We start from the raw sequence: 27737 nt of genomic DNA on the forward strand, positions 1-27737 counted from the left end.
TGCCAACGGAGTTTTATTTAAGTTTTACGTATTATTTATTTTTTTTTACCAAATTAGCCATAATTACTAACATCGAATAAAAAATTTAACAGAAACTATCCGCCCATTTAAAAACTTTATCTTTTGTATTGAACTTAAAATTGTATTATATATGTAAATGTTCGAACTAAGTATATTGTTGAACCTTTAAAAACTCACAAAAATAAAAAATGTCTAACGAAATAAAAAACTTAACGTTATTAGTTGCATTCGTAGACTTGCCCTTAAGGGGCACCATGGGTCTCGCTGCTTCAAAAAAAAACATTGTATTGTTTTTTTTTTTAATTCTATAACATCTCTAGAATATTGCCTCAAATTCTCAAGTTGATATCAGTAATAATTTAAGAGATAAAGATTTGAAAAGTTGCGAGCTCGAGGTCAGCTATATGGTCACTAAAAACTTTAAACGCGTTTTTCTCGAAACTGTGTTTTCAAAGTCGGTTGTTTAGATTTCTCGCGAACTACTCAACCGATCTTGATGAAATTTTATATAGGTGTTTGAGATACAATTTACTCGTATTTGGACGAAGGATGTTTTTTTCAATTACAACTATTTAACAAAGAAGAAATGTCGAGCAAATTTGAACGAAATTTTAATTTTTTTGGAAAAGGGTCTGCCAAAATTCCAATTTTAACTTTTTTCTTTTTTCCTTCGTTCAAGTACGAGTTTATGGCCTGAACTAAAATTTTTTTTCATTTTAAATGATTCTGTCAGGAGTTATGCTGACATATCGGGGGCGCACCTTTTTTTCGAGGGGTCGCCGGAAATGACGTTACAATGGCGGAGTTTTATTTATTTTTTTTTTTTTTTTGAAAATCTCAGAAATTATTCTCTAAATGTGTATCTTTAAGACAGAAAAAAGTTTGAAATAAATAAATAATTTTTTATATAGAAAAAAAATTATTGAAAATAGGTATTTTTTTATCCGACGAAGCCCATGTAACCCAAGACATATTATATAGCAATTGAACGACAAAATTATTGAATACTCGCTCGTTTTGCATAAAATTGTTTACTTCTTAATGATAAAAAAAATTAAACAGTACTAAAAAAACAAAAAAAGAAAACGTGATTGCCCTTCACAAATAAAAAAAAGTATCCATACAAGACATAGAAAATACTTTGCCAAATAAAAAATTTTCAATACAAAAACTTGATTTTGATCGTTCAGTTTGTGTATACTCGTATGCTAGAGGGGTCCGAAGTGGGTCTAATTTACGTATATACAGACAGACGGACAAACGAACAAGACTAAACCGACTCAGCTCGTCATGCTGATCATTTATATATATATTTTATCTATCCTCCGCGTTTTCTTCTGTGTGTGTTACCTACGTCGCGAGTAACTTAATATGTATACCCTGTTCAGGGTTTTAAAAAATATTATATAATACATAAAAAAATTAAAAATAGTTAACAATATAAAAATAGTTAACGAACGAAAAGCTTGTGAAAAGAGGAAACGGAAGCTAACACAATTGACTTCAAGTGCATTGCAAATCGTAGAAGTTCGAAAATGTCTGTGCAGAATGACCGTTCGACCATTTCATGCAATCAAATTCTCATAGAGCTATTTAGAATTAAGTCCTTTCTTCTGAAAGTCAAGATAACTAACATACAAGTTTTCTCGCTTTGTTTGACAATTCATACTTAAACAACATAGCGAAGAAAGCAAAGGATATGGCAGAATGAACGTAAACGGAACGGTCCCGGATTTTTATCCAGCCAAGGACTGTCAACTCAGCAGAATTCTGCCGCTACAAGAACAACAACAAAAACATAATGAACGCTTTGCTTTTCGTGGTACTCGTTAATAAAAATTGCAACTGTTGCTTGGCAAAACGTAAAAATATGAGAGTTGCCAAACGTTATACCTTGCCTTGCTGCGTTTCGCTTCGATGTGAACGTGCTCATATAAAACCATATTGAACTTTTCATTCAAAGGAAATGTCTGAAACAAAGGGAAGCGAAAGTTGTATATAAATCAGCCATAACAATACTACAATAGTTCGTATAAGAAACTACCCGAGACATCTGTATTATAAAACAAGGTTTTTTAATGAGATACACGGACATCTGGATTTTATCCGACCAAGGGCTGTTATTTCGGCGATTTAACTCTGCTTGAATCGGTGAGTTTTAGATTAAGATTGATGCTTTGCATCCTCCTGATGACATACCAAATATATGTTCAGCATGCAACGAGTCGCCGCATACACTAACCACCTCTTTGCATTCCCAACGAACCACACTCATCTAACACCTTTCTACCTCCCCCTTCGAAACAGCTCGTTTTCTGGGTGTACCGTTAGATGACTTCGATGACAATCAACTTGAACCTTACCACCCAAGCGGGGATTAGATAACCGTTACAACAACAACAGATAATAAATGGGCGAAGTATTTCCGCATTTGAGTCCCTAAATCGGATATCGCTTGGCAAAGTGTAAAAAGATGAGAGTTGCCCAACATTTTCAAGCGCTTTATTTTGTTTCTTCTCTATGTGAACCAACTAATAGAAAAGCATACATCGAACTTTTTTTCTGTTTTTCAACTTTTGTAAATAGAAACAAATACTTTACTTCTTAACTGAAGCGCAAAAACAAAATTAATTACATTTACATTCTCTGATATTACTTTTTTTTAAATGTTTCTTTTTGTAAAATTTTCAAGTTTATCTGCTTTTGCATCTTTGTGGCCACACTTTGCAAATTATTTTTCGAACATAATATCGAGTATTATTAGTGACATCACTTAAATTGTTGGTGGTCAAATTTGTTTACTGTCTTCTCAGATTGATTACTTTGAAGCTTTTAAGTATCAATATAGAATTCCTCGGTAGCAGTAAAATATTAATTATGGAAAAGCATAAAATTGAATGTGCTGATTTAAAGAAATGTGGAGAAATTACTATTCAGATGTCAATTGGCCAAAAAGAATTTTTCCTAAATTGTAGCTTTTGCGATTACACTTTTCTTCAATTAGGAGATTTCATTCAACACATTTGTGAGGATCATATGTGTCACTTTACGAACCCTAAAGTAGAGGATGAAGTTGATTATTCCTTTGAATTGCAACAAGATATTCATCATGATGCACCGTTTCCGACGACAGTTTCAAATGTGGTGATGTTTGGAAATAGAATTAATCAGCAGTTCTCCATTATATACCTCACTTTAATTTTTAATTACAGGAAGATATGGACGATGGTGATGAACATTACCCGACGGCTGATTCAAATGAGGTGATGTTTAGAAAAAGAATCAATCAACAGTTCTTCATTATATACCTCACTTTAATTTTTAATTACAGGAAGATATGGACGATTGTGATGAACATTTCGCGACGGCATATTCAAATGAGGTGATGTTTTGAAATTTAATCAATCAAACAACAATTGTTGTTGTTAATTCATATTGAAAAAATTTAACACATAAAGCCTTACAGAACAGCAATGACAGTAAATCGAATTTACACGACTTTGAAAAAGTGGAAATAGAGTTGGACGACAACCAAATGAAAAATTCGATGGATTTTAAAGAGTTGCCCCTAATGGATGGATACGTGAGCGAAGATGCTGAGGCTGAAGATAGTATTAGCGTAAGCTTTAAATATATATAAAGTGAGTGCATGTTGTAGAGATATTTTTCCCTTTTTTAATACAGGAAAATCATACAGAAAAAAATGATATTGATAATGCAGATGATGTAGAGAACTCTGAGATTGCTGCTTATATAAAGGTTTTAGTAATGTTTAAATCTTTATATGTTATGATAAATTATTAATATTATATAATTTTCTTTTTTCTGGTACAGAAAAATTATACACAAAAAACGGATAGTTATAAAGGAGCTAATGCAGAAGACTCTGAGATTGCTGCTTATATAGAGGTTTAATAATTTGTATGTATTTCCTTATATTATATGAAAAGTTATTATTAATTTAACAGGAACTTGGTTTAAATGAATCCTTTAATAAAAATAAAATACTCGCAATATTTAAAGGCTATGAAAAACGGCCTACATTGTGGGATAACGATGCGCAATTACCCAGAGATAATAGGAGAAGAGAGAAGGAAATTAAAAATATTGCTGAGGAAGTGGGAATTCCAACCGAATGGGAGTCCATTCGTAAAATGATTGGAAAATTAAGCAGTAGACTTCGAACTGAATTGGTACGGAAAAAAATTTATCTTTCTAAAGGCAAAATATATACACCTGCTTGGTATAACGATCTAACTACGTTTATAAAACCAAAACGAAAAAAAGCTGAGGTAAGTTTAAAAAAAAAAAAGAATATAATACATATAAGTAACTTAGTTTAAAAAATAATAAAGTAAATAGAAAAAGTAATCCGTTTGAATGACTGCAAGTGTGTTTGAATGAAGTCTGATTTCAATAAATGACGATATAGTAAAGATATTATGTTTCAAGGTTATTTGTTTTAAAGCCACGCATCTATACTATAAAAAATGTTTATCTCTTTATCTTATCTCCCGAAGATTTTGAAGTAATATTTTGTTCTAATCTCTCTTAACCACAAATTATTATTATTCTCTTTCATAAAACAAATATTGGTAAACTTTACTTGTTGGTATGAATTGCCAGGCCGTATTCATACAAGGTTTTAATGGCCAAACACTTGGTTTAAAACTTTTAGAGTTTAAGTAAAATATCTAGTGTGACTACCTAAAAAATATAATTTTTGGGATTTCTTTTAAACTACTGCATGAAATATTTTTAAATTTGAGGTCAAATTCATGCTTCAATTACTGAGTGATTGTAGCCTTCAGCGTGGTTAAAAACAAAACAATAAAAAAGATGAATAGTCTTGTAGTATTGCCTTTAATATGACCCACGATTGTTACAAAAAATTAATTTCATAAAATTGCAGACTTAAAAAATATGTCAAATGCTGTTCGTTTCTGATATGATTTCTGTTCGACCAAAATTACATTTTTATACTATTACAAAAATGGAAGGTCTATGCCCAAAGAAACATATATAAAATAAGCAGAACAAAATAAAAGCAACTTTTTGCAGCCAATATACAAATTCAGTTTTGAGAAAAACCTGTTTGTTAAGTAGCTGGTAACTTGCATTTTTAATGCTATTATTTATATTGTCTCAGTGTACAAAAAAAATATTTTTGTCTTTTTTGTTTTTTGAAATTTGTTGTTTCGTAGCACTGAAGTGAGCGTCTAAAAAAAACAAAATAAGGTTGCTGGCCCCGGTGATTTGGTCGCATGAGGACATCTGAAATAGAAAAATCAAAAAAACTATTATTCTGTGAGCTTGTCATTCTGGTTGGAACTAGGATTAAACAATTTCGTTGAAAAATAAAAAATGGTTGACTTCGAAAAAAGTGAAACGTTTTTAAGTAGAAATCGGGCTGTAAAATGGAAAGTTAGTGATAAAAAAAGATCTTAGTTCCTACAAGAGCTATTGATGAGTATAATAACATATTTAAATTTCAGCCCAATCGGTTGGATAGAAATATATTTATCATCCAGGCCGACCGTAAAACGTTATTTCGAGAAAAACGCGTTTAAAAACTGGTCGTGTCGTTTGCAGCTAACCAAGTTACCAGACTACTACAATTCCCACAACAGCCGGTTCTGCGATACCGGAATTGACCCGGATTTATTCCGGCCAAGGGCTGTTATTTCGGCGATCTAACCCTGTTTGGATCGGTAAGTTCTAGATTTAGTTTGTCGTCATTGGAGCAACGCCTAGCAGCAGGGTTGCTCCGTATCCTCCTGACCCGTGCTGGCATCGAGTCCAACCCGGGCCCCGAGGAATTCTACTGTTGCGTTTGCGCTAAAAGGCTCCATCCAAACTCCACCTCGGTTAGATGCAATATATGCAATGGATGGAGCCATCTTAAGACCTGTTCAGGCCTTAAGACACATAGGGAGTGGACCACGAGTTACGTGTTCGTGCACTGCGCTGCCACTCCAGTCGAGTGGCCAAGATAGGCCTTAAGGAGCTCACACAGACAGCATGACTCCCAGTCTGACCAACGCGCATCAAGATCTTTGGCATTCCTGCCTGTCAAATGATCGTAGGGGGATGGAGCTGGCGGAACGGATTGACGATTCGACATTCTGCACAATGAATGACGAAGCCCCCACCAGAATTATGGGCACCTGTAATAGCTCGCCTGATATTACCATCGCTAGCGGTGGTCTGATAAATAGCATAACCTGGCGACCTATGCTAACTCTCGCATCCGACCATCTGCCCATAATTATCTCGATCGAGAAACCTCCCAACTTTATTTCTGTGGACAACCGCACCTTCATTAACTTTAACAAAGCTAACTGGGTCGGCTTCACAGAATTTACTCAGAGCACCTTCAACGCACTACCCATTCCTACGGACGTCATCGTTGGCGAGCGTCAATTCCGCAAGGGATCTCAATTTGGAGATTCGGCAAATGGTAAACCAACATTAGCGGACAAAATGGGTGGAGCACCTGAAGTCCTGTAATCTCTCCACCGGTGTGAGTAAGCTTTGGATTACTGTCAAGGCCTTTTCTAACCCTAGGAGACATGACGATTGAGTTGAAATTCAATTCTATGACCATGCCTCCTCGGACCCGAAGAAGTGCGCGAGCTATTTTAGCCGGCAGTTTACACTGCACCCTTCGACCGACAAGGCCAAACGATGTGTTACCCGACGGCTGCGCAAAATGCCAAAAGACTGCGCACCACTTACTTTCACCGATGGGGAGGTTCAAAAAGGCGAAATCGTCTAAATCCATTGGCCCTGACGAAATAAGGATGCTAATGCTAAAACACTTAGGCCCAACGGGAGTAAACTATCTCACCAAGGTCCTCAACTTGTCGATATCCACTTCTTCAAATACCCGATGTGTGGAAAGTAGGAAGAGTGGTCCCACTACTGAAACCTGGGAAACCCGCCAACAAAGGGGAGTCTTATCGCCCGATAACTCTCCTTTCCCCAGTAGTGAAGACACTTGAGGCCTTGTTACTCCCGTCATTCACTCACCACCTAAGCCTATCAGATCATCAGCATGGCTTCCGAAAAGTGCACAGTACCATCACAGCACTTAGCGTCATAAACGGCCAGATAGTTCATGGCCTGAACCAGAAGCCACCCTGCGAGAGGACGATCCTCGTAGCGTTGGACTTGTCAAAAGCTTTTGACACATTCAATCACACAACGCTACTTGAGGACCTAGAACAATCAACGCTCCCTCCAGGGCTGAAGCGGTGGACTATGAACTACTTGAGCAGTCGGCATTCATCCGTACTGTTTCGAGGTCAAAACTCCAAACTTAGGAAAATTAAACAGGGGGTTCCGCAGGGCGGTGTCCTCTCCCCACTACTGTTTAATTTCTATATTTCGAAACTCCCCCAGCTACCAGCGGGAATTTCAGTGACCTCGTAAGCTGATGACTGTACGATATTGACGTCGGGCAATGGAATCGATGGCATGTGTTCAAAAGTAAACAGCTACCTCTGCGATCTTTCTCGCTTCTTCTCTGCAAGCAGCTTAACACTCTCCCCCACTAAATCTACAGCGACCATATTCACAAACTGGACGAAGGAGTACAGACTGGACCTGAACATTTCAGTCGATGACATAAAAATTCCGACAGTTAATAATCCTAAAATTTTAGGCGTCACATTGGACAGTCTGTGCTCTTTCACTCCTCACTCGACCGCGATAACTGCCAAAGTACAGAGCCGCAACAAAATCCTCAAGTCGCTTGCCGGCAGCTCTTGGGGAAAAGACAAAGAAACGTTGCTGGCAACATACAAGGCAATCGGTCGGCCGGTCCTAAATTATGCAGCCCCAATATGGTGGCCTGGATGCAGTGACACGCAGAAGAAGAAGCTTCAGACCTGTCAGAACACTGCACTCCGGACTATCACGGGATGCATCTTGATGTCTTCAATCGAACACCTACATAGTAAGGCCCGTATGCTTCCGGTTAAGGAACACAACGAACTCCTCTCCAAGCAGTTTCTGCTGGGGTGTTTTCATAGAAACCACCCCTGTAGTCGCCTGCTTGTAGTGGAGCCGCCTCCTAGGAACACCAAGAGGTCTTTCCCTGATTACGTCGACGACATTAGACAGTACGCCGACCGGACTTCGGACGCTACGAACTTCAGACAGGCACTGACCGCCATTCACAGAGGAGCCATCAACACCTTCACCGACTCCCTCTCAGTGAATGGCGTATTACGAGTCAAACCACCACCCATAGCAGACGTAGAGCTCGAGTTGCCTCGCTCCTCGACTTATCCAGAATAGACCCCGACATACCAAACACATGTCCTGAGTGCAAGGAGTCTCCGCATGACACCAACCACCTGTTTGCATGCCCAACAAACCCCACTCATCTAACACCCTTCTCCCTATGGTCCGACCCCGTCGAAACAGCTCGTTTCCCGTTAGATGACCTCGACGACAACGAATCTGGAATTTATCACCCAAACGGGGACAAGGTAACCGTTACAACAACAACAACAACTACTACCTTAATAACAAAAATAAGTTTCTAATAGCTGAGCGGCTCAGGTGACTGTAGCACCAAAAATATTTGAAATGTTAATTTATAATAATATTTTTTAAGGTATAGACTATCGAATGACGAATCGAATAAATGTCGAACTGATGTAGCATTTTTATACTCTCGCAACCTGTTGCTACAGAGTATAATAGTTTTGTTCACCTAACGGTTGTTTGTATCACCTAAAACTAATCGAGTTAGATATAGGGTTATATAATATATATATAAATGATCAGGATGAAGAGACGAGTTGAATCCCGGGTGACTGTCTGTCCGTCCGTCCGTCTGTCCGTCCGTGCAAGCTGTAACTTGAGTAAAAATTGAGATATCTTTATGAAACTTGGTAGACATGTTTCTTGGTACCGTGAGACGGTTGGTATTGCAGATGGGCGTAATCGGACCACTGCCACGCCCACAAAACGGCATTAATCAAAAACAAATAAATTGCTATAACTAAGCTCCGCAATAAGATACAAGACTGTTATTTGGTACACAGGATCACATTAGGGAGGGGCATCTGCAGTTAAACTTTTTTTTTTAAAGTGGGCGTGGTCCCGCCTATAATAGGTTTAATGTGCATATCTCCTAAACTAGTAATGCTATAATAACAAAATTCACTGGAAGCAAATGGTTTTAGAACATCTACCTACAGTGTGAAAAAAGTTGAGATCGGGTGGCAACTCCGCCCACTCCCCATATAACGGTACTGTTAAAAACTACTAAAAGCGCGATAAATCAAGCACTAAATACGCCAGAGACATTAAATTTTATCTCCGGGATGGTATGAGATAATTTTATAGGAACCGCGTTCAAAATTCGACAGTGGGCGTGGCACAGCCCACTTTTAGGTGAAAACCCATATCTCGAGGTCTGCTTAACCAATTTCAACAAAATTCGGTACATAACGCTATTTTCATATTTCTATGTTATAGTGCGAAAATGGGCGAAATCGGACTACAACCACGCCTATTTCCCATATAACACCATTTTCAATTCCATCTGATTCTTTCACTTTCCACTATGCATATCAAGCAACAATGATTTTATCGGGGTAAAACTTTGCGTGAATAATACCATTAAGTATGCCACCTTGTGACCAAAAATTGTCTAAATCGAACCAAAACTGTTCAAGCCCCTAAGTACTAAATATGTGGACCCCAGTGCCTATAGTTGACCTTCTACCGAAAATATCAGCCAATCCACAAAGAAATCTCAAACGAGTATACCATTTGACTTTGTGAGAGTATAAAATGTTCGGTTACATCCGAAATTAGCCCTTCCCTACTTGTTTTGAATAAATTTTGTTATGAGCTGTCGTTATCTCCTTCCATAAGTCCGGTTTTGAGTCAATGTCTGTATATAAGATATCGATCCGAAATTGTGGACACGTCTTATTTTTCCCAATAAGCTGCTCATTTATCGGAACCGCCACTATAGCTGCAATACAAACTTGTTATTAAAAAAGCTCCTGCATATTGAAATTGAGCCAGGGGAGGTTAAGTATCATCACTTGCAATTTTCTTAAGTGACAATTTGCTATATTGGCCCAGACTGGTGCTCCATAGAAAATTTGAGTTGAGGGTACAGGGTTTTAATTAAAATATTTATTTTGTTAATAATATACAAAACGTGTTGTTTATGAATAAATTTTGTATCAAGAATAACGCTGAGATATTTTACTTTTTCATTCCAAGGAACAGTAACATTGCTTAGAGCAACACAGCTCTGGGGCAAGAAACAAGCTCTGCGTTTTCTACTGAAAAAAATTGCTTATGCTTTCTGCGGATTTACAAGAATTTTCCATTTAGTGAAATAATTATGCAAAACGTTAAGAGCTGGTTGTAATTAAGTGATTATATCTACAGAAAGTTTACCAGGAAGGTTATCCAAACTGCTATAGTTCTATTCTTTAGAACAAAGATTTATCGTACCTTGTTGTCTAGGACAATGAGAAACCCATATAAAAACCTTAACCCTTAATATTAACAATTATTGTTGTTGCTGTTGTAGCGGCAGAAAACATTCCTGAAGTAATTTCGAGGAATGGTGCCGAGTTGACAGTCCTTGGCCGGATAAAAATCCGGGTCCGTTCCAGTTGCTTAGACCTAACTGTCGTGGGAACGGAATAACAATTATTAAACGTATTAGGCAGCTTCGGGTCGACAAATTGTTGCAATCCAATTTCAGTGGCCAACATTATTATTATGTGACAACGCATATATGTTAATGAAATTATCCGCAGATAGAAAAAGGAAAGCTGCCCATTTACTTCACCTGTTCATTATGCCATACAGTTGATTAATTCTTAATAAAATGTGAGTTTTAGTTCACAAAAAGCTACTTTTGTTTTTCGTAACTAGATTTCTAAAGCAAAATCATTCACTATTTTATTACAGGTACAACCAAAACCGTTACTGAGGAAATTCACAACTCCAGAAACCATTTTAGACGATGAACAAACTATAGTTTTAGCTAAAATTTATAACAGTCTGCCCACTCTTTGGGATGAAACAGAAATAACATACAGATTCAGTAATAGAAGGCGAGATGCTTTACAAACGCTACTTGAAAAGTTTAATAAGCAAACTGGATTAAGCCTCACAAAATATGATATGGAATGCGAAATTACAAGACTTCGAAAGCTTACTTGTAATGAGAAAAGACAAAAATTTGTATGTAAACGACAAAATAAGATTTATAAGCCCTCGTGCACATTTTACAATCACATCGCCTTTCTCGAGACTGACGTTTCGCCTTACGAATGTCCAATATGTGAAAAGCTATTAAGTGGCACACAACAATACAAGGTGCATTTGGCTTCTCATGATGGTTCTTTGCCATTTAAGTGTCACATCTGTGGGCATGGTTTTAAATTAGTTACCAATTTAACGGTACATTTACGTCGGCATGCTCAAGACTACTTGTATAAGTGTGAAGTGTGCGACAAACCCTGTGCAACAACAACTGAATTGAGAACTCACATGCGCTGCCATACTGGGGAAAAACCATATGTTTGTGAAATTTGTGGCAAAAAATATCGATCATTAGCTGAATTGAGACCACATAAATTACGTCACGATAAAAAGCCCCTGCATAAATGTGAAATTTGTAATAAAACATTCTATATGAGATCTTTGATGACAGAACATATGCATGTGCATTCAGAAGTACGAGACAAATTGTGCAGTATATGTGAAAAAGGATTTACCAGTAATAAACATCTGCGTCAACATATGCTAATCCATTCTTCCGAAAAAAAATATGCATGTAAAATGTGTGGTAAACGGTTTGCACAATATGCTGGACTTAGTGGACATGTGAAGTCACATGGTACAACATTAATTGAGATTAGTTCTAAAAGCGTTGATTTGGCACAAGAAGACCAGGAATAATGTTATTAATAAATAAATTTATTGTAAGAGTCCAGAATTTAGGTTTATTTCTTTACCTATAGTATGTGCTTATTAAAGAATTAGATTTTACTTATACTTGTTTTTTTCGTCATAATAAGCTATACAAATTTTGTATGAATAAATTTAATAAACAATACCTATATATTATTTCGAAACACAATAGGAGGTTTCTCTTGCTCTTGCAAAACCCTTAAAATGTGCACGGATTGCAAGGTTTTCCAATCCGTGCAGCGGCACAACAACAAAATACAATCTGCAAATTAGGCCAAAACCCAAAACCCCGGTTAATTTTCATGCAATGAGGCTAGCAAAATATTTGCAACCTGTGCTAGCTGTCATATTACATACATATACATATAATTACGCAATACTCATATTCAGGTCACTAAAATAGGTTAAAGCGATATTTAAGTGTAACTGTTAACCATGAAAAAATATGTTGTTTTAAAAAAGATGCATTTGGTCAAGTTTGTCAGCGATTTAATCACTTGTAACAAGTATGTATCTACACATGCATACATATAAGGACATACAAGTATGAGACAAAAAATTTAACGGCGTATGTTTAAAGCTGTACATTCCTTTTATTTACAGGTCAAATACAAAACTGAGATTAAACCAATTGTTCCTTCTGCAACAACAACAGCTCAAATGATAATGACCGGAAGTGTTTTAAATGATGCTCAAAGCATTCTCTTAGCGGAAATATACAAACAGTATTCTTGTCTTTGGGATGAAACAGATATAGCGTATAGATTCGGTAATAGACGACGAGAAGCTGTAAAAGCTGTTCACGACAAATTCAATAAAAAATCAGGTTTAAGTCTAACCCGCTACGATATCGGATGTGAAATTTCACGACTTCGAAAAATATGCTCTCACGAAAAGAGACTAAAAATATTATGCAAACAACAAAATAAAAACTATAGGCAAAGTTGCAAATTTTATGAACACATTTCATATCTCGAAGTAGATGTAACTCCTTATGAATGTTCGATATGTGGAAAAATAATTACAGGCGTATGTCAGTACAAAGTGCATGTCGCATCTCATGATGGTTCGCTTCCATTTAAATGCCATGTATGTGGTCATGGTTTTAAGTTGACCACAAATTTATCCGTACATTTGCGAAGACATGTACACGACTACTTATATAAGTGTGAGGTGTGTAGCAAGCCGTGCGCAACGACCACAGAAATAAAAATTCATATGCGCTCGCACACCGGCGAGAAGCCATACGTTTGCGATGTTTGCGGCAAAAATTTTCGTACTACATCAAAAATTAATATGCACATGCGAAGGCATGAGAATAAACCAACCCACAGATGTGAAATATGCAATAAAGGATTTTACAGTAAAGGTTTTTATAGAGAACATATGAAAGTGCACCAAAATGTGCGAGATAAAATTTGCAATATATGTAATAAAGGTTTTACGAGTACCAAGCATCTGCGACAACACAAACAGATCCATGCTGCAGAAAAGAAATATGCGTGCAAGATTTGTGATAAACGATTTGCTCAATATGCCGGTTTAAGTGCTCATATGAAATCACATGGTACAACATTAGTTGCAGTAAGTTCGAAAGGCTCTGAAGACGCGCTTTAAAGTAAATTATAAATATAACGTTAAGTTATTAGTAAATAAAATTTAATTAAATACATAAATAATTATTAAATGTATTTAAACACAAATATTTTTTTTGTAAAGTCTATTATCATAACGAAGCAAACAATTTATGCAATCTATTGAGACATGCCTCCGCCCTATTACGCTCGTTATAACACTTATCGAAAAGCAGATCAGGTCCAATTGAAATACAAATGTATGAACCAGAAGTGGGAACCTATGTATCCCTGATTGTAATACCCGAATCCATCGACATCAAAACGCATACATAATCACATTTACGTTAGTTTAGCTCTGGGTTGTTTCAAATATACTCTAACGGGTTTCTCGATAAACAGTCTCATAGTTCACGTGGGTTTAGCTCTGGGTTGTTTCAACTATACTGTAACTGTTTTCTCGATAAATCGTCTACTTTGAAATTCTACCTTGAGTTCGATCATTGAATTGTTAAATAATTGAATATACTCGTACATTTATCTTTATTTCTAATTCAACAACTTAACTACTGCTCTTTACTAAGCAGCACTATATAGTAAATCATTACGAAAACATCGCCACTCGAATATTCTGGCAACTACGAATGTCGCTGTCTTATTTATTCTGAAAATACGTAACTTTTGTCGATTCTATTTTGTCCTCGCATCCGTGCTCGCCACAATGCCCTAAATCTAAGTCTGATCGTTCCGATTAGAAAAATTTGCGGTACGGAACGCATATCATTTATGTCTCTGTTCTCGACTTTTAGGATGCTGTTGACTTATTTAGCCGTCCTTCTCTTATGTTCGTTTATTTCATCCGTTTTCTGGATACTTAGTTTCTGGTACATCCCTTGAATTAAAGCTGAGTCGAAACTCCTTTTATGGTCAGAACGTAATTCTATTGGAACACCGAATCTCGTTATCCACTTGTTGATTAATACTTGTAGTAGGCAGCAACTGAACAAATTTTTTAGCAAATGGGAAACGCTTGTTGATTTCTGTAAGCAAATATATGTAAAATTGTCGGCATTTTTCACGGCAGAAATCGTTCTTTTGGTTGGTCATATTGAATTGGGAAACGATTTAATTCTACAGTTACTTTTGGTTCAATATCCTCATCTCGCAAGGCCGCCAATTCAATTGATTATCTTTTGTCATTTTGTCAAATTCTGTAAACTTTTCATCGGTTTTGTCGACATAATATTCTTTTAAATAGCAGGAAGTTACTTTTTTGAACATGTCTTCCGTTCGACTATAGTACATACTTAGCATAAAACATAACTATACTTACTGCTTCCTAAATATTGATTCATTGTCAAAAATATTCCAGCTAATGCTTTTCAGTTTTGCACTTTACGAATTTCTGTTAATTAATCATCGAATTCAGCTATACCGAAAGAGTGCGAGAATGATAGGAGAAAAGAGAGCAAGTAAAAGGAAAAGAGATCAGAGTCCAACTGCTAAGTTTTCTTGATCGACCGAGCAGAAAATGTTTTTTTTTCTATCTGCGCTTTTTTAAAAGAGAGACCGATATGCTTTCTCTTCCGAATTCATAGTATATAAATAAAGAAGACATGAAACGTTCATAATCCGAAAAAACGCGTAAATCATAAATTCCGGATATAAATCCGCAAGACCTTTTGCAAGCTCGAAAAATCCGGAAAAATCTGCCGATCTGGTAGCACTGACTCTTGATTAGGAATTGTGTATACCTCTGGCAATACATACTGTTACGGATTTCTCGATAAATCGTTTACCTTGTAACTCACTCTTGAGTTAAATGACTGGATTGTTAAATAAAAATCCCAATTTAATGGCTATACACTTATCTTTATTTCTAATTCCAACAACTTAACACTTATTGCTCGTTAATCGAGCTTACCACTTCTTCCTTATGTCTCAATTGCTCTTAACACGACAACACTCTAACTAGAACTGTCTTTGCTGCACAATCCGCCAGCCCTTTATAGTAAATCTCTAACAAAAGTTCGCTGCTAGAACATTCTGTACGAATTTGCTGTCTAGTTGCTTCTGGCAATTTATCGTCGGTTCGATTTTGTTCTATCATCCGTGTTCATCACACTACCCTCCACCTAAGTCTGATCGTCCCGATTAGGTATATTTGCGGTGCCAAACACAAAGCTTTTATGTCTACCATCTCGTCTTCTAACCTGGTGTTAACTTCCGTAGCCGTCCTTCTCTTCTTGGAGTTAATTCCATCCGTTTTGCGGATACCTAGTTTCTGGTACGTTCCTTGACTTAAAGCTGACTCGAGATTCCATTTTTGATCAGAATGTAACTCCATTGGAACACCGAATATCCGGTCCCACTTGTTGATGAATGCGTCCGCCACTGGTTCAGCTTCTTGATTAGAAATTGTGTATAATTTTGGCCATTCGTTGAAATGGTCCTTGACTAACAAAACATGACTCTTTCTTAATTTATGGGTGTGACATTGACCATCTTCATCCACGCTTATTTGCTCAACTGGCGCACCCAAATTGTACTGTTTCATCTGGCCATGACTCCTGGACCTTGATCCTTCAGCTACAATGCACTCAGCATATTTCGCAACCCTCTCCAAAGCTGATTGACGACAACCAGTCCAATAAGACCTTTGCTTCAATTTCTCCAAGGTTTTCGCGATTCTCAAGTGCTCTCCTCTTGGACCTATGTATTGCACGTTAAGAACTTCAGGAATTCTAACCTTTGGAACAACTATAAGTACTCGGGAGGTTTGCCCATTTTCGCTTTTTTATACTCGATGCAAGCAGCCACACACCAACTTTTAACTCCTCCGCTCTGCCCAATTTGCTTTTGCGACTAAGCTTTCTAAATCTATTTCTCCGTTGTACATTGGTTGAACTCCACTTCATGCATTAATTTGGACTTTCTTGCAAATATTCATCCGTTTTAGGTTTAATTTTATCCTGATCTTCCACCTGTGCTGGTATACACGCTTCGTGCTCACCCGATTGTGAGAACCCTTGCGCTGGTGTACACGCTTCCTGCTCTTCCAACTGTAAGGACACTTGTACTGGTATACAAGCTTTTTGCTCTTCTGACTGGGAGAACCCTTGACTGGTACACACGCTTCCTTCTCTTCCGACTGCGAGGACACTTGTGCTGGTATATACGCTTCCTGCTTTTGCAACTGAAAGAACACTTGTGCTGTTATAAAAGCTTCTTGCTCTTCTGACTGTGAGAACCCTTGTACTGGAACATACGCTTCCTCCTCTTCCGATTGTGAGGACACTTGTGCTTGTATACACGCTTTCTGCGTGTGTGACAAAAATGTATGTGGAGGCTGAAAAAAGTAGAAACCGACTTTTTTACACAAATGTATTATTTGGAAAAATTAAATTGCATATTTTAAGACTTTAATAATTGTTGCATAAAATTTTTTTTTTTGAAATTTTTGAATATTGCTTTACTAACTGCAGTTTACGCAACAATACAAATACAAAACAACTTTTGTCATTGGCATTTCATCTATGCTGTCATCATGCTACCGAAACTATGCATGTACATATTGCATCTTCAAAATCTGTGTGCAAATGAAAATGGTATGAAACATGTTTAGACATCAATTGCTAAACATTAGCAATGTGCAGTCTGCATTGGCAATATTGCCAGCAGCCCGGTGTTGGATCGATCAGGGCTATTTATTTATTTGAAGCGCGGTCGATGGCCGACTATGCAAACAGTAGTTTGACGCGAAAGGACTATGAACATCCCTATGTTGAATTTGTAAAATATGGGTATGGTAACTCTTTTGATTTGCTTGCGTGAGTTATTGTGTAACTAAGTAATATTAAAAAAAAATTAATTATAATTTAAAATTATTTGTGCACTATTTATGATTAAATAAATGTGTAAAAACTGTTTAATGATGTGTAATGTGTAATGATATAATATTGTACAATATATTGTAAAATTTATAAAACATAGAAAACTTACATACTTTAATTTGTGAATTTTCGGACTTTAAGTGCGAATATCTCGAAATCGCAAAATATCCAACTGGAATAAAAAATGTTAGACGTAGAATCCATGTAAAGCGAATAATCGTTACACTCGATATATCGATAAGAAAATAATATCTCTTTCCTTACATTCAATCATTGAATTTCAATGAGCGTTGTTTTCATTTGGTTCAAGAATTTTATCCATGCAGTAATTCTTAATATAAAACAAGTTTGCGATTTAAGATTAAATAATGAGTCTAGAGTTGAAAGCACTTAATAAATGGGGCTTAACAAAATGTGGCGAAATAACAACTCTATTGGCGGTGGGAAGAGAGGAGTTCTTTCTAATGTGTGATTTTTGTGACTTTACATTTCTACAATTGGATAAATTTGTACGACATATGTGTGAAAATCATAAGCTGAATTTTAATGCTTTGGAATCAGAATCGGAGAGAAGTCCTACCATAGAAGATGTAGAATTCGAGGAACCATGGGAAAATCCTATTCGGGTATGTAATTGTGCTAAAAGTCTAGTATTTCAAGAAATATGTTATTCTATGCTAATAGGTAAATGATGATAAAAGCTGTGTATTAAATGGATTTGAGAGGGTTGAAATAGAACTAGATTCAGGTGGAATGGATACTACGTTACATATGAAGGAAGAAGATATTTCTAGCGAATTTATAAGTGAAAACACCGAAGCTGTAAGTTTGCTATTATAAATCTATAAAAGTTTTGAATAAATCGTCTTGGGTATTTATAGAACAAAAACAATAGCGCCGATAAGACAATTGATTATAATTCTAGAGTAGTAACTGTGTCGGAAATAGTAAGAGACGATAAAGCTAAGGATGAAAAAGAATTCACTCTTGAGCTAATTGATTTGTACCGAAATTTACCAACACTATGGAACAATAAGCATAAACATTATATGAACAAAAACAAAAGACGAGAAGAATTTGATATTTTGTTGGATAAGTATAGAGAAAAATATCCCGATGCCGATAGAACAGTTGTTATAAAAAAAATTAAAAATCTCCGATCAGCATATCGTCGCGAATTAAAAAGATGTCCTCCAAATGTAATATCCCGTTTGTATTATTTTGAAGCCATGGATTTCTTAAAGAGCAACTATTTAGGTGAAACAAAGGTATCACATGCAAATATATTTTAAAATGTTATATTAATTTTATAAGTAGGTAATATTAATACTGTTTTTTCATGCTAGAAATCGTTTCAAGTCCACCATAATTTGAAAACTGAAATAGATGCTGATTTCGCCAATAGCTCTGATATTTCTACCTCAGATCCTAATCAAAGCCAGTGTGAAAATACTGTTAAGGAAGAACACGACGAACTTACTTCTGAGCAAAAATTTATTATTGAGCTTATTGAATTGTACCGCACTTTACCAGCATTGTGGGATAGGAAATGTAGTCAATACAACGATCGTGAATCAAAAGCGATACAATACAATATTTTGCTGGAAAAATATAGGGAGAGATATCCAGATGCTGATAAAAATGACATTAAAAGAAAAATGAGTAGTCTACGAACAAATATTCGTCGAGAGTTAAAACGACCTTTTAAAACAAATCTATACTATTTTGATGCATTGCGATTCATTTGCAACATTGAATCCAAAAGTGAAAATGAGACCTTATTGTATGATCTTGACGATACACAAGTAAGTGTTTTTTTAAATAATGTAAAAAATTTAATTATTTTTTTAATCATATTAATTGTTAACTTTCATATACTAGGATACTTCCATGGATGGAGACAACGAAGAACGTACAGATGAAATCAGCGAAATTGACAGTGATACTGAGTACACCGAAACTTCAAAACAAGAACAAAGTGAAACTCAAAATGATATGGATAGCGAACAGAATGAAAAGCTTACAGATGAAAGAAAATTTATTATAGAATTTTTAAATTTGTATCGTACTTTACCGGCCCTATGGGATTTTAAAAATGCCTATTATCATAATCGAGCAATTAAAATTAAGCAATATGGAATTATGGTTACAAAATACAGGGAAATAATGCCTAATGCCAATATATTGGCCGTTAAGAAAAAGATTGCTACTCTGCGATTGGATTTCGAGCAAGAAGTAAAACGATTGAGCACATCCAAACTGAAAGAGCCTGCTCTATATTACTATGATGCCATGCGCTTTATACTTAAAAATTACTCGGAGTGTGATGTAAAATATAGAATGGATGATTTGAATGAAGATGAGGTAAGTACATTTAATTAGTATATAATAGAGTCCCTGATCTTAAGATGGAGATTGAGTTGAGAAATTATGAGATAATTTACTGTATAAATATATCATCAATAATAATATTATCAATAATTTTTATAACTGCAGAAGCTTGGGTGACATTTATTGGGATTTTCAATAAAAACAATGTGTAATATTTATTTGTTAAATACAAATTCTAAATTGCTTTATTGTTTGTCGAAAACTGCAAGAGAAAAAAAATCAACCTCAATCACTCCTGCTTTCCATGTGAAAGATATTTCTTGTTTAATTGGTTTGTAAATATATTAGCTTAAAAAATCGGTACAAAGGTTTTCGATTATCGGATATTTTATATATTAGGAATGTATATATATTTTGTTTGAACATCTCGATACATCAATAGCAGAAAGAGAAATCTAGAGACTTGTGTTATAAGCAATAGCAAATATTCTAAAATTCTGTTCTAAAATTACATAATATTGACAGGATATCTCTATGGAAGGCGATAACATAGAATCCACGGGAGAAATGAATGAGCACGAAAGTCTATCTGAATGCACTGCACTTACGGATGAACAACAATTTGTTATTGAGTTCATTAATTTGTACCGCTCTTTACCGGCTCTATGGGATATGAACATTAAATCTTATTATGACCGAAATATAAGAAACAAATATTATGAAGTAATGCTTACAAAATACAGAGAAATAATGCCTAATGCCAAGATAATGGATGCTAAGAAAAAAATTGCTACTCTACGATCGAATTATCAACGGGAAGTAAAACGATTGAGCGAGTCCAGTATAGGAGAACCCTCTTTATATTACTATGATGCAATGAGTTTTCTACGTAACAATATCTCCGAGTGTGATAAGGAAGTGAAGGTAAGTGCAGCCTAATTAAAAATATAACAAGGTGAAAGAGACATTTTAGGGTTATGTTGCCAAATGACTTACCTCTATATGATAATATTTAAATGAAAATATTAACAACTTTAACAAGGGTTATTCAGATTTTAGATAATCGATGAATATCAATTGCCTAAATAAAATGTATTTAGTTTTTCTACCCTTGCAAACATCTAAATATCATACGCAAAATGAAGTTGCGCCAGGGTCACTCTAGATTCTCGTGGCAACCCGAGCTCTTCGTCTGCAATGGCTGCTGGTTTGACCCCAAGTACGCCATTGACTTAGAGGGGGTCGGTAAAGGAGTTAATGGTTTTACTGTGAATGGTGGTCAGTGCATGGCTGAAGTATGTTGCGTCCGAAGTCTGGTCGGTGTACTGTTCAATGTCGACGACGTAGTCAAGGAAGGACTTCTTGATATACCTAGGAGGCGGTTCCGCTTCTAACAGACTACTGCAGAGGTGGTTTCTGCGAAACATATCAGTAGAAACTGCATGGAGAGCAGTTCGCTGTATTCCTTAACCAAAAGCATACAGAACTCGTGTAAGTGCTCGGCCGGCTGATTGCCTTGTATGTTGTCAACAACGTTTCATTGTATTTCTCCTTGACCTGACGGCAAGCGGCTTGAGTATTTTGTTGGGTTACAATGGGCGAAATCGGACTACTGCCATGGCCATAAAACGCCATTAATCGAAACCTATAAAGTGCCATAACTAAGCTCCACAATTAGATACAAGGCTATTATTCAGTGCAACGAATTACTTCGGGAGGGGAATTTATGGTTGAAAACAAAAATTTTAAGTGAGCTTGGCCCCGCCTCTAATAGGTTTAAAATATGTACAAATATATATCCTAAACTATTCGAGGTATATGACTAAAATTTGCACAGAATAGATATTTTTGACTCTTCTTTCGATAGTATGAAAATGGATGAAATTGGATGATAACACCACCCACTCCTCATATAACGGTTTTGTTAAAAACTACTGAAAGTACGATAAGTCAATAACTAAATGCGTCAGAGACATTTAATTTTACACCCAGGGTGATACAAGGAGGTTTTATAGGAGCCGATGTAAAAATTGGACGATTGGCATGGTACCGCCCACATTTGGGTAAAATGACATATCTCCGAAACTACTCTACCAATTTCAACCAAATTTGGTACATAGATAATTTAAACATTCCAGTGTTACAGTGTGAAAATCGGGCTACAACCACGCCAATTCCCATATAGCACAATTTTGAATTTCATATGATTCTTACACTTTTCAGTCTACAAATCAAGCAACAATGAATATATCGGGACAAAGCTTTGCACAAATAGTGCATTTCAGGTATTGGTATACCATACATCTCCAGTCTAAAAATTGTCAAAATTCGACCCCAGTGCCTGATGCTAAGTCAAAAATGGATTAAATCGGGTCAATACTTCCCCCTATATACCTTATCGAAATATTTTCGAACTTCCGGTTTACTTCATACCGCATGTATCGGCCAATATATAATATAAAATGAGTAAAATCGGGTGAAAACTTGCCCTAGCCCCCATATAACTAATTACAGAATTTTCAAACATCTAGTTGATTTTACTCCATATATTGTACATATGCACGGGTGATAGAACAAAATCGAACCGACGATAAATTGCTAGAAGCAACTAGACAGCGAATTCGTACAGAATGTTCTAGAAGCAATGTTTTGTTAAAGATTTACTGTATAAGGGCTGCCGGATTGTGCAGCAAACACAGTTCTAGTTAGAGTGTTGTCGTGTTAAGAGCAATTGAGACATAAGCAAGAAGTGATAAGCTCGATGAACGAGCAATAAGTGTTAGTTGTTGGAATTAGAAATAAAGATAAGTGTATAGCCATTAAATTGGGACTTTTATTGACCAATCCAGTGATCGAACTCAAGAGTGAGTTACAAGGTCAAAAAATCCGTTACAGTATAATATTGGATGTACTATAGTTTAAAGCCTAAAATGTATGAATATAGTCTACAAATTACCACAATTCCCAAATACTCCATATATTGATTTTCGTTATTCTAAGAAACCTTATTCCGAACATGTCGTTCAAAGTTTGAGTTATATATTTATAAAATTGCTTGAAAATATACTCTCAAGTATACCTCAGCAATGTCATGATTAACCATCCCTTTCTCTGTCCCCAATATATTCTGTATAATAATTTCCGACTTTCCACCTAACAAAATGTGTGATATTGGAACATTTAATGTTCAAAGTATTGCCCATCGGAAGCTACGATGTTTGCCTATCTTTCTGGCAGTTTGTGGATCCCATCCCAAAAGAACTTCTCCGGCTTGGAGGTCAAGAAATAATCGAGCCAATTTCTGATACCATGTTCTGAAGTGAAGCGTACTCCGGTGAGGGCATTCTGCATTGATCTGAACAAGTGGTAATCGGAAGGTGCTATGTCTGGGCTATAAGGCGGGTGAGGTAGAACTTCCCACCCACAGTTTTCCAAATAGTTTTTAACTGGCCTTTTTCAAACGAATCAATTGTTTTCGGTAGAGGTCCTCATTGATCGTCTGATCCGATTTCAATAGCTCATAATAGAGCACACCCTTGTGGTCCCACCAAATACATAGCATAACCATGGCACCATAGATATTCGGCTTTGCCGTGGATGTCGATGGTTGGCCGGGCTTCACATACGATCTCTTGAGCTTTGGGTTATCATAATGAACCCATTTTTCATCGCCAGTGACAATCCGATGCTAAAATTACTTCTTTTGGTGGCGTTGAAGCAACATTTCCGACATGCAGAATCGACGTTCGACGTCTCTTGGCTTTAATTCATAAGGCACCCAATTTCCAAGCTTCTAATACTCTTGCAAGATCTTCTTGCGTCTGGCATGAATCTGCATCGAGCAATATCTCCAATTCTTCGTCTTGAAATTTTTTTGGCTCCGTCGTCTAAGTCGAAATTGCCACTTTTTAACCGTGCAAACCACTTTTGGCACGTTCGTTCGGCTAAAGCATGGTCACCATAAACGTCCAGTAAAATACGATGGCTTTCGGTAGCACTTTTCTTCATGTTAAAGTATTGAAGAAGAACTCCCCGCAAAAACACTATATCTGGTACAAATTTTAACATTTTCAAATGAATGAAACAAATTGTTGTTCACGCTAAAGCAAATGACATCTACTGAAAACGACGCGAAATGACAGTACCTTTGAAATGAATATAGCCACAGATGAACATGACGCGAAATAATACTAGTAGAGCCCTCTCTTAGAAAACCGTACGAATTAATGCATACACCCAACCCTTTAATAAAATTAAATGAACAAATTTTCTTAAAAATTGTGTGAGAATATGAATGAAATTGGTCTAGACTTTGATCCAAACCTTAGATCCCTTATAATGATTTGAATTGCGATCCTCTGGTCTAGGTTTTCACATCAACTCATAATATTAAATTTAACTTCTCTTTAGTTATACCTATATCTCATTTGAACATGATTTTAATATAATTTTAGCTAAAGAGAAGTAAATTATAGTAATAAAACTAATTGAGTCTGTGACCTATAATATAACTTAATCAGGGGTGTTGTCGAGAAAAAAATGTAGTAGGTGTCATGAATTCAGATATTATTGGCTTGACGTTCGAAACAGAAATTGTATCGGTTTTGGGTGTCACGGAAACCAAAGCAAGAGGATATTCGCTGACAGATTTGAAATGTAAGTTAAGAAAATAATTTAGATTTAATTTATCGTTATTTCTATGGGGGAAAACTTAAAAATAAAACACAAAATGTCATAATTATTGAATTTATGGAAAATTTTTAGATATTTTAAAAGGATTTACAAAACGTAATTTAACACTCAAATGCGTCTTTATTCAGTCGATAATGTGATATGAATCTGTAAAGTCAGCTTGGTCAGCGATTTCCTTGGTGCATTTTGATGTCTTCCTTTTAATTTTTTCGTTGCTCTTTTCTTCCAATAAAATGAAAGCTAAAATAGCGGAACTCATTGTAAACTTTAGTAGACTTTTTTCAGTATTTCAAATTTATCAAACGCTTCCAAATTTAATCATTTGCAAGTTTTGTCACAATAGTAAACAGCTGATTCGAATATTGGTTTTGCATATGTCGAAAAGACGAAAAATCCAATCAGATTCTGTGACACCATTGAAAATCAGAATTGGTTTGCAATACTGACAACTACGCAAATCTCCCTTAGATTCCACAACACCCCTGAATAAAATACCAAATTTGTTTTTAATCCATTTACGATTAATTTGTGTTGAATTGTTTCGCGACATATTTTAATATAAAGTTTTTCTACTCCCGGCTTTGATTCTTGCAAGTTGTAAGAGTATAAAATGTTTGGTTACACCCGAACTTAGGCCTCCCTTACTTGTTTTCTCAACATTATTCACGATTGCTTTAAGTTGTTGCAAACTAAATTTTTAAATGCAAGTTTGATTAAAATATACAATTTTTCATTTCATATTCAAAGTAATATTAAAATTTGTTTAAAGTTTTGCCTATATGTAATTTGGCTGGTCGTCGATGCCAGCTAAGCTCCCGCGAGGTCCATAGGTCCAGTGTTAGAACGCAAGATGACAACGGAGATCCAACTCGTTCCACTCCGATGTGAGCGGAGTATGGGTACCTATTCTTGCTATCTTGTCGGCTTTGCAGTTTCCATCGACTCTGACAAAAAAGTAGTATATAATCAAAATTAATTTAACACATCTTGGGTATACTATAGTTTGATGCAAAAAATGGGTGAAATCCCATATAACGATTTTCGTTATTTCAGCAGGCTTAATGCCGAATATATAATATTATTATTCAATTTATGAGTTATCTTAATAAAATTTTAAGGTTGCTCAAGCAACCCTGGGTTTAATGCGAATAGTGTCAGTTCTGTCTAGCCCCAAGCCTCAATACATCCATAACTTGATTTCTGGGTTGTTTTTATACCATTTATGTTGGTCAATATTTGTGATATTTTAAGGAAATTACGTGGACATGTAATAAGTAATAATAAACTTTGGTCAATCCCCCGTACACCTAATATAATAAATTAAATGTCTTAGTTGGCTTTTTCCTCATATACCTCAATAAATATAAAGTTTCAGTGACACTTTAAATATTTTCGCGTCTTTGATCCTTGAAAATTGTAAGAGTATAAAATGTTCGGTTACACCCGAACCTAGACCTTAAGTATTTCATGTTTCTTCAATACATTTGGGGGCACCTTTTATTAATTTTGTATATAATTAAACTTAAAGATTAGTAACATGTATTTGTCACTGATAAGTTTCTTTCTTTTTCTACACTAAAAAATCAATAGCAAACCCTGGAAGAAAACGTAGATGATGATTCTTTGGATGAAGTTGACGACTCCGATGATGATTTATTTGTAGAACAGACAGACTTCTTGTTATATACCGATGAAGATACACAAGATCCAATTGAAAAGAAATTCACTTTGGAATTAATCGAATTATATCGCTCTCTCCCCGCATTGTGGAAAAGGAAGGATAAACATTTTTTTAATCGGGAATATAAAAGAAAACAATATGAAATTTTGCTAAGAAAGTACAGAGAAATGTATCCAAATGCTGAACAAAAGGACGTCAGGAGTAAAATATATAGCCTCCGAACAAATTTCTACACGGAATTGAAACGTGTTGGCGCAAAAGGATCATCTAACCGATACTATTTTGACGCATTGAGCTTTTTACGCACAAACAATAAACCAGATAATTTACTACTAACAAAAGTTAAGGTAAGTCTGTTTCTGAATAATATTTTTTACAAATATACTGTCAACAATTGGTGATAGAAAACACTAAGTTTGTGTTTACTTTAATCTTTTATCACTAAAAACCCTTAAAAGTTAGATTAAAGATATATTATACCCATCCGAATTAATAACATTAATAATTTGAAAAGGAAAAAAGAAGGAAACGTTTAAGACTCTATATATGTATATATATATATATACTTTTCGCTTCAAGAAGCTGCTCATTTGTCGGAATCGCCGATATCGGATCACCATAGGATATATCTGCCATACAAGTTTATCGTTAAAAATGAAATCCTTGTACGGAAAACTAGATTTACAAATTTGGCATAAATTATTCTCCAAGGCAGCGCTACAATCTCCGAAGAAATTGTTCAGATCAAAATCAAGATAAGGTTCTTTTAAGCTATGCACCTGCGAAAAGTATTACAGCTCCAGAGCAGCCGAAGTTAATGTTTTTTCTTGTTGATGCAATTGCAATGTATATGAACAAAGCATAATATTCTGTCATGCATACGAAATATCTCTGACTTTACATCATGTTTTGAAACGCTTGAACCCGGTAGTCGATGCGCAGTGGCAGAGAAAATCGCGCATCATAAATAAAGTGGATGCTTTTAGACATTTTCATTTGCAACGATGACGAAGTCAGACTGATTAGCCTTATTACTAATTTATACTAAATTTGCATTAAATTCTGAATTTAATTTTGCATAAAATTTAATTATGACGGCTGAATTATATTTGAATAATGTTTGTGCTTCTATTTTCGATGAAACAGAAGTAATTATTTATATTGTAATTGAACTAAGTATTTTGTTTTAGTCTTATCTTGTTTTATATTTATACGCTCGCATAAAAATAGCTTATTGTAAAAGTGTTCTATAACGTCAAATTATACAACGCATATTTTTGCAATGTTGTCTGAAGTTGCATACCGATACCGATGTTTACTGCATGGGCCCCTTTAACTGTCGCACTTGTTTGAAGCTTCATTATGCTAAGCGAAATAATATTTTCCCGTTACACATTTCTATTGTCACATATGTATATTATATTTTGAATATACGCAACATAATTTTAAGTTTCATCAATTGGTATTCAGTTTTTGTGAGCAATGGAATCAAGAAGAGAGCAGGTGAAAAAATTACATTTTCAAGGAAAAACAAATGAAATTGTTAAGATCCTCCAGAGCCTTGATGTTAGCCACAGA

At 35.6% G+C, this 27737-nt stretch overlaps 1 protein-coding gene across 1 annotated transcript in view; it reads left to right on the top strand.

The window, feature by feature from the left end:
* Positions 1–2777: 2777 nt before the first annotated feature.
* Positions 2778–27737, top strand: part of LOC106614281 (uncharacterized) — a 29403-nt gene continuing 4443 nt past the window's right edge. Inside the window, exons 1-16 of the mRNA XM_070109697.1 lie at positions 2778–3165; positions 3234–3284; positions 3353–3403; positions 3488–3640; positions 3706–3780; positions 3856–3930; positions 3990–4313; positions 10981–11970; positions 12592–13602; positions 17821–18081; positions 18140–18277; positions 18337–18723; positions 18802–19260; positions 19337–19819; positions 20312–20710; positions 26069–26506. Coding sequence (XP_069965798.1) covers positions 2899–3165; positions 3234–3284; positions 3353–3403; positions 3488–3640; positions 3706–3780; positions 3856–3930; positions 3990–4313; positions 10981–11970; positions 12592–13602; positions 17821–18081; positions 18140–18277; positions 18337–18723; positions 18802–19260; positions 19337–19819; positions 20312–20710; positions 26069–26506 — 5562 coding nt within the window. The 5' untranslated portion in view covers positions 2778–2898. The remainder of the gene's footprint in view (positions 3166–3233; positions 3285–3352; positions 3404–3487; positions 3641–3705; positions 3781–3855; positions 3931–3989; positions 4314–10980; positions 11971–12591; positions 13603–17820; positions 18082–18139; positions 18278–18336; positions 18724–18801; positions 19261–19336; positions 19820–20311; positions 20711–26068; positions 26507–27737) is intronic.

The sequence above is a fragment of the Bactrocera oleae genome, chromosome 5 (genome assembly GCF_042242935.1).
Source record: "Bactrocera oleae isolate idBacOlea1 chromosome 5, idBacOlea1, whole genome shotgun sequence".
Lineage (NCBI taxonomy): Eukaryota > Metazoa > Arthropoda > Insecta > Diptera > Tephritidae > Bactrocera > Bactrocera oleae.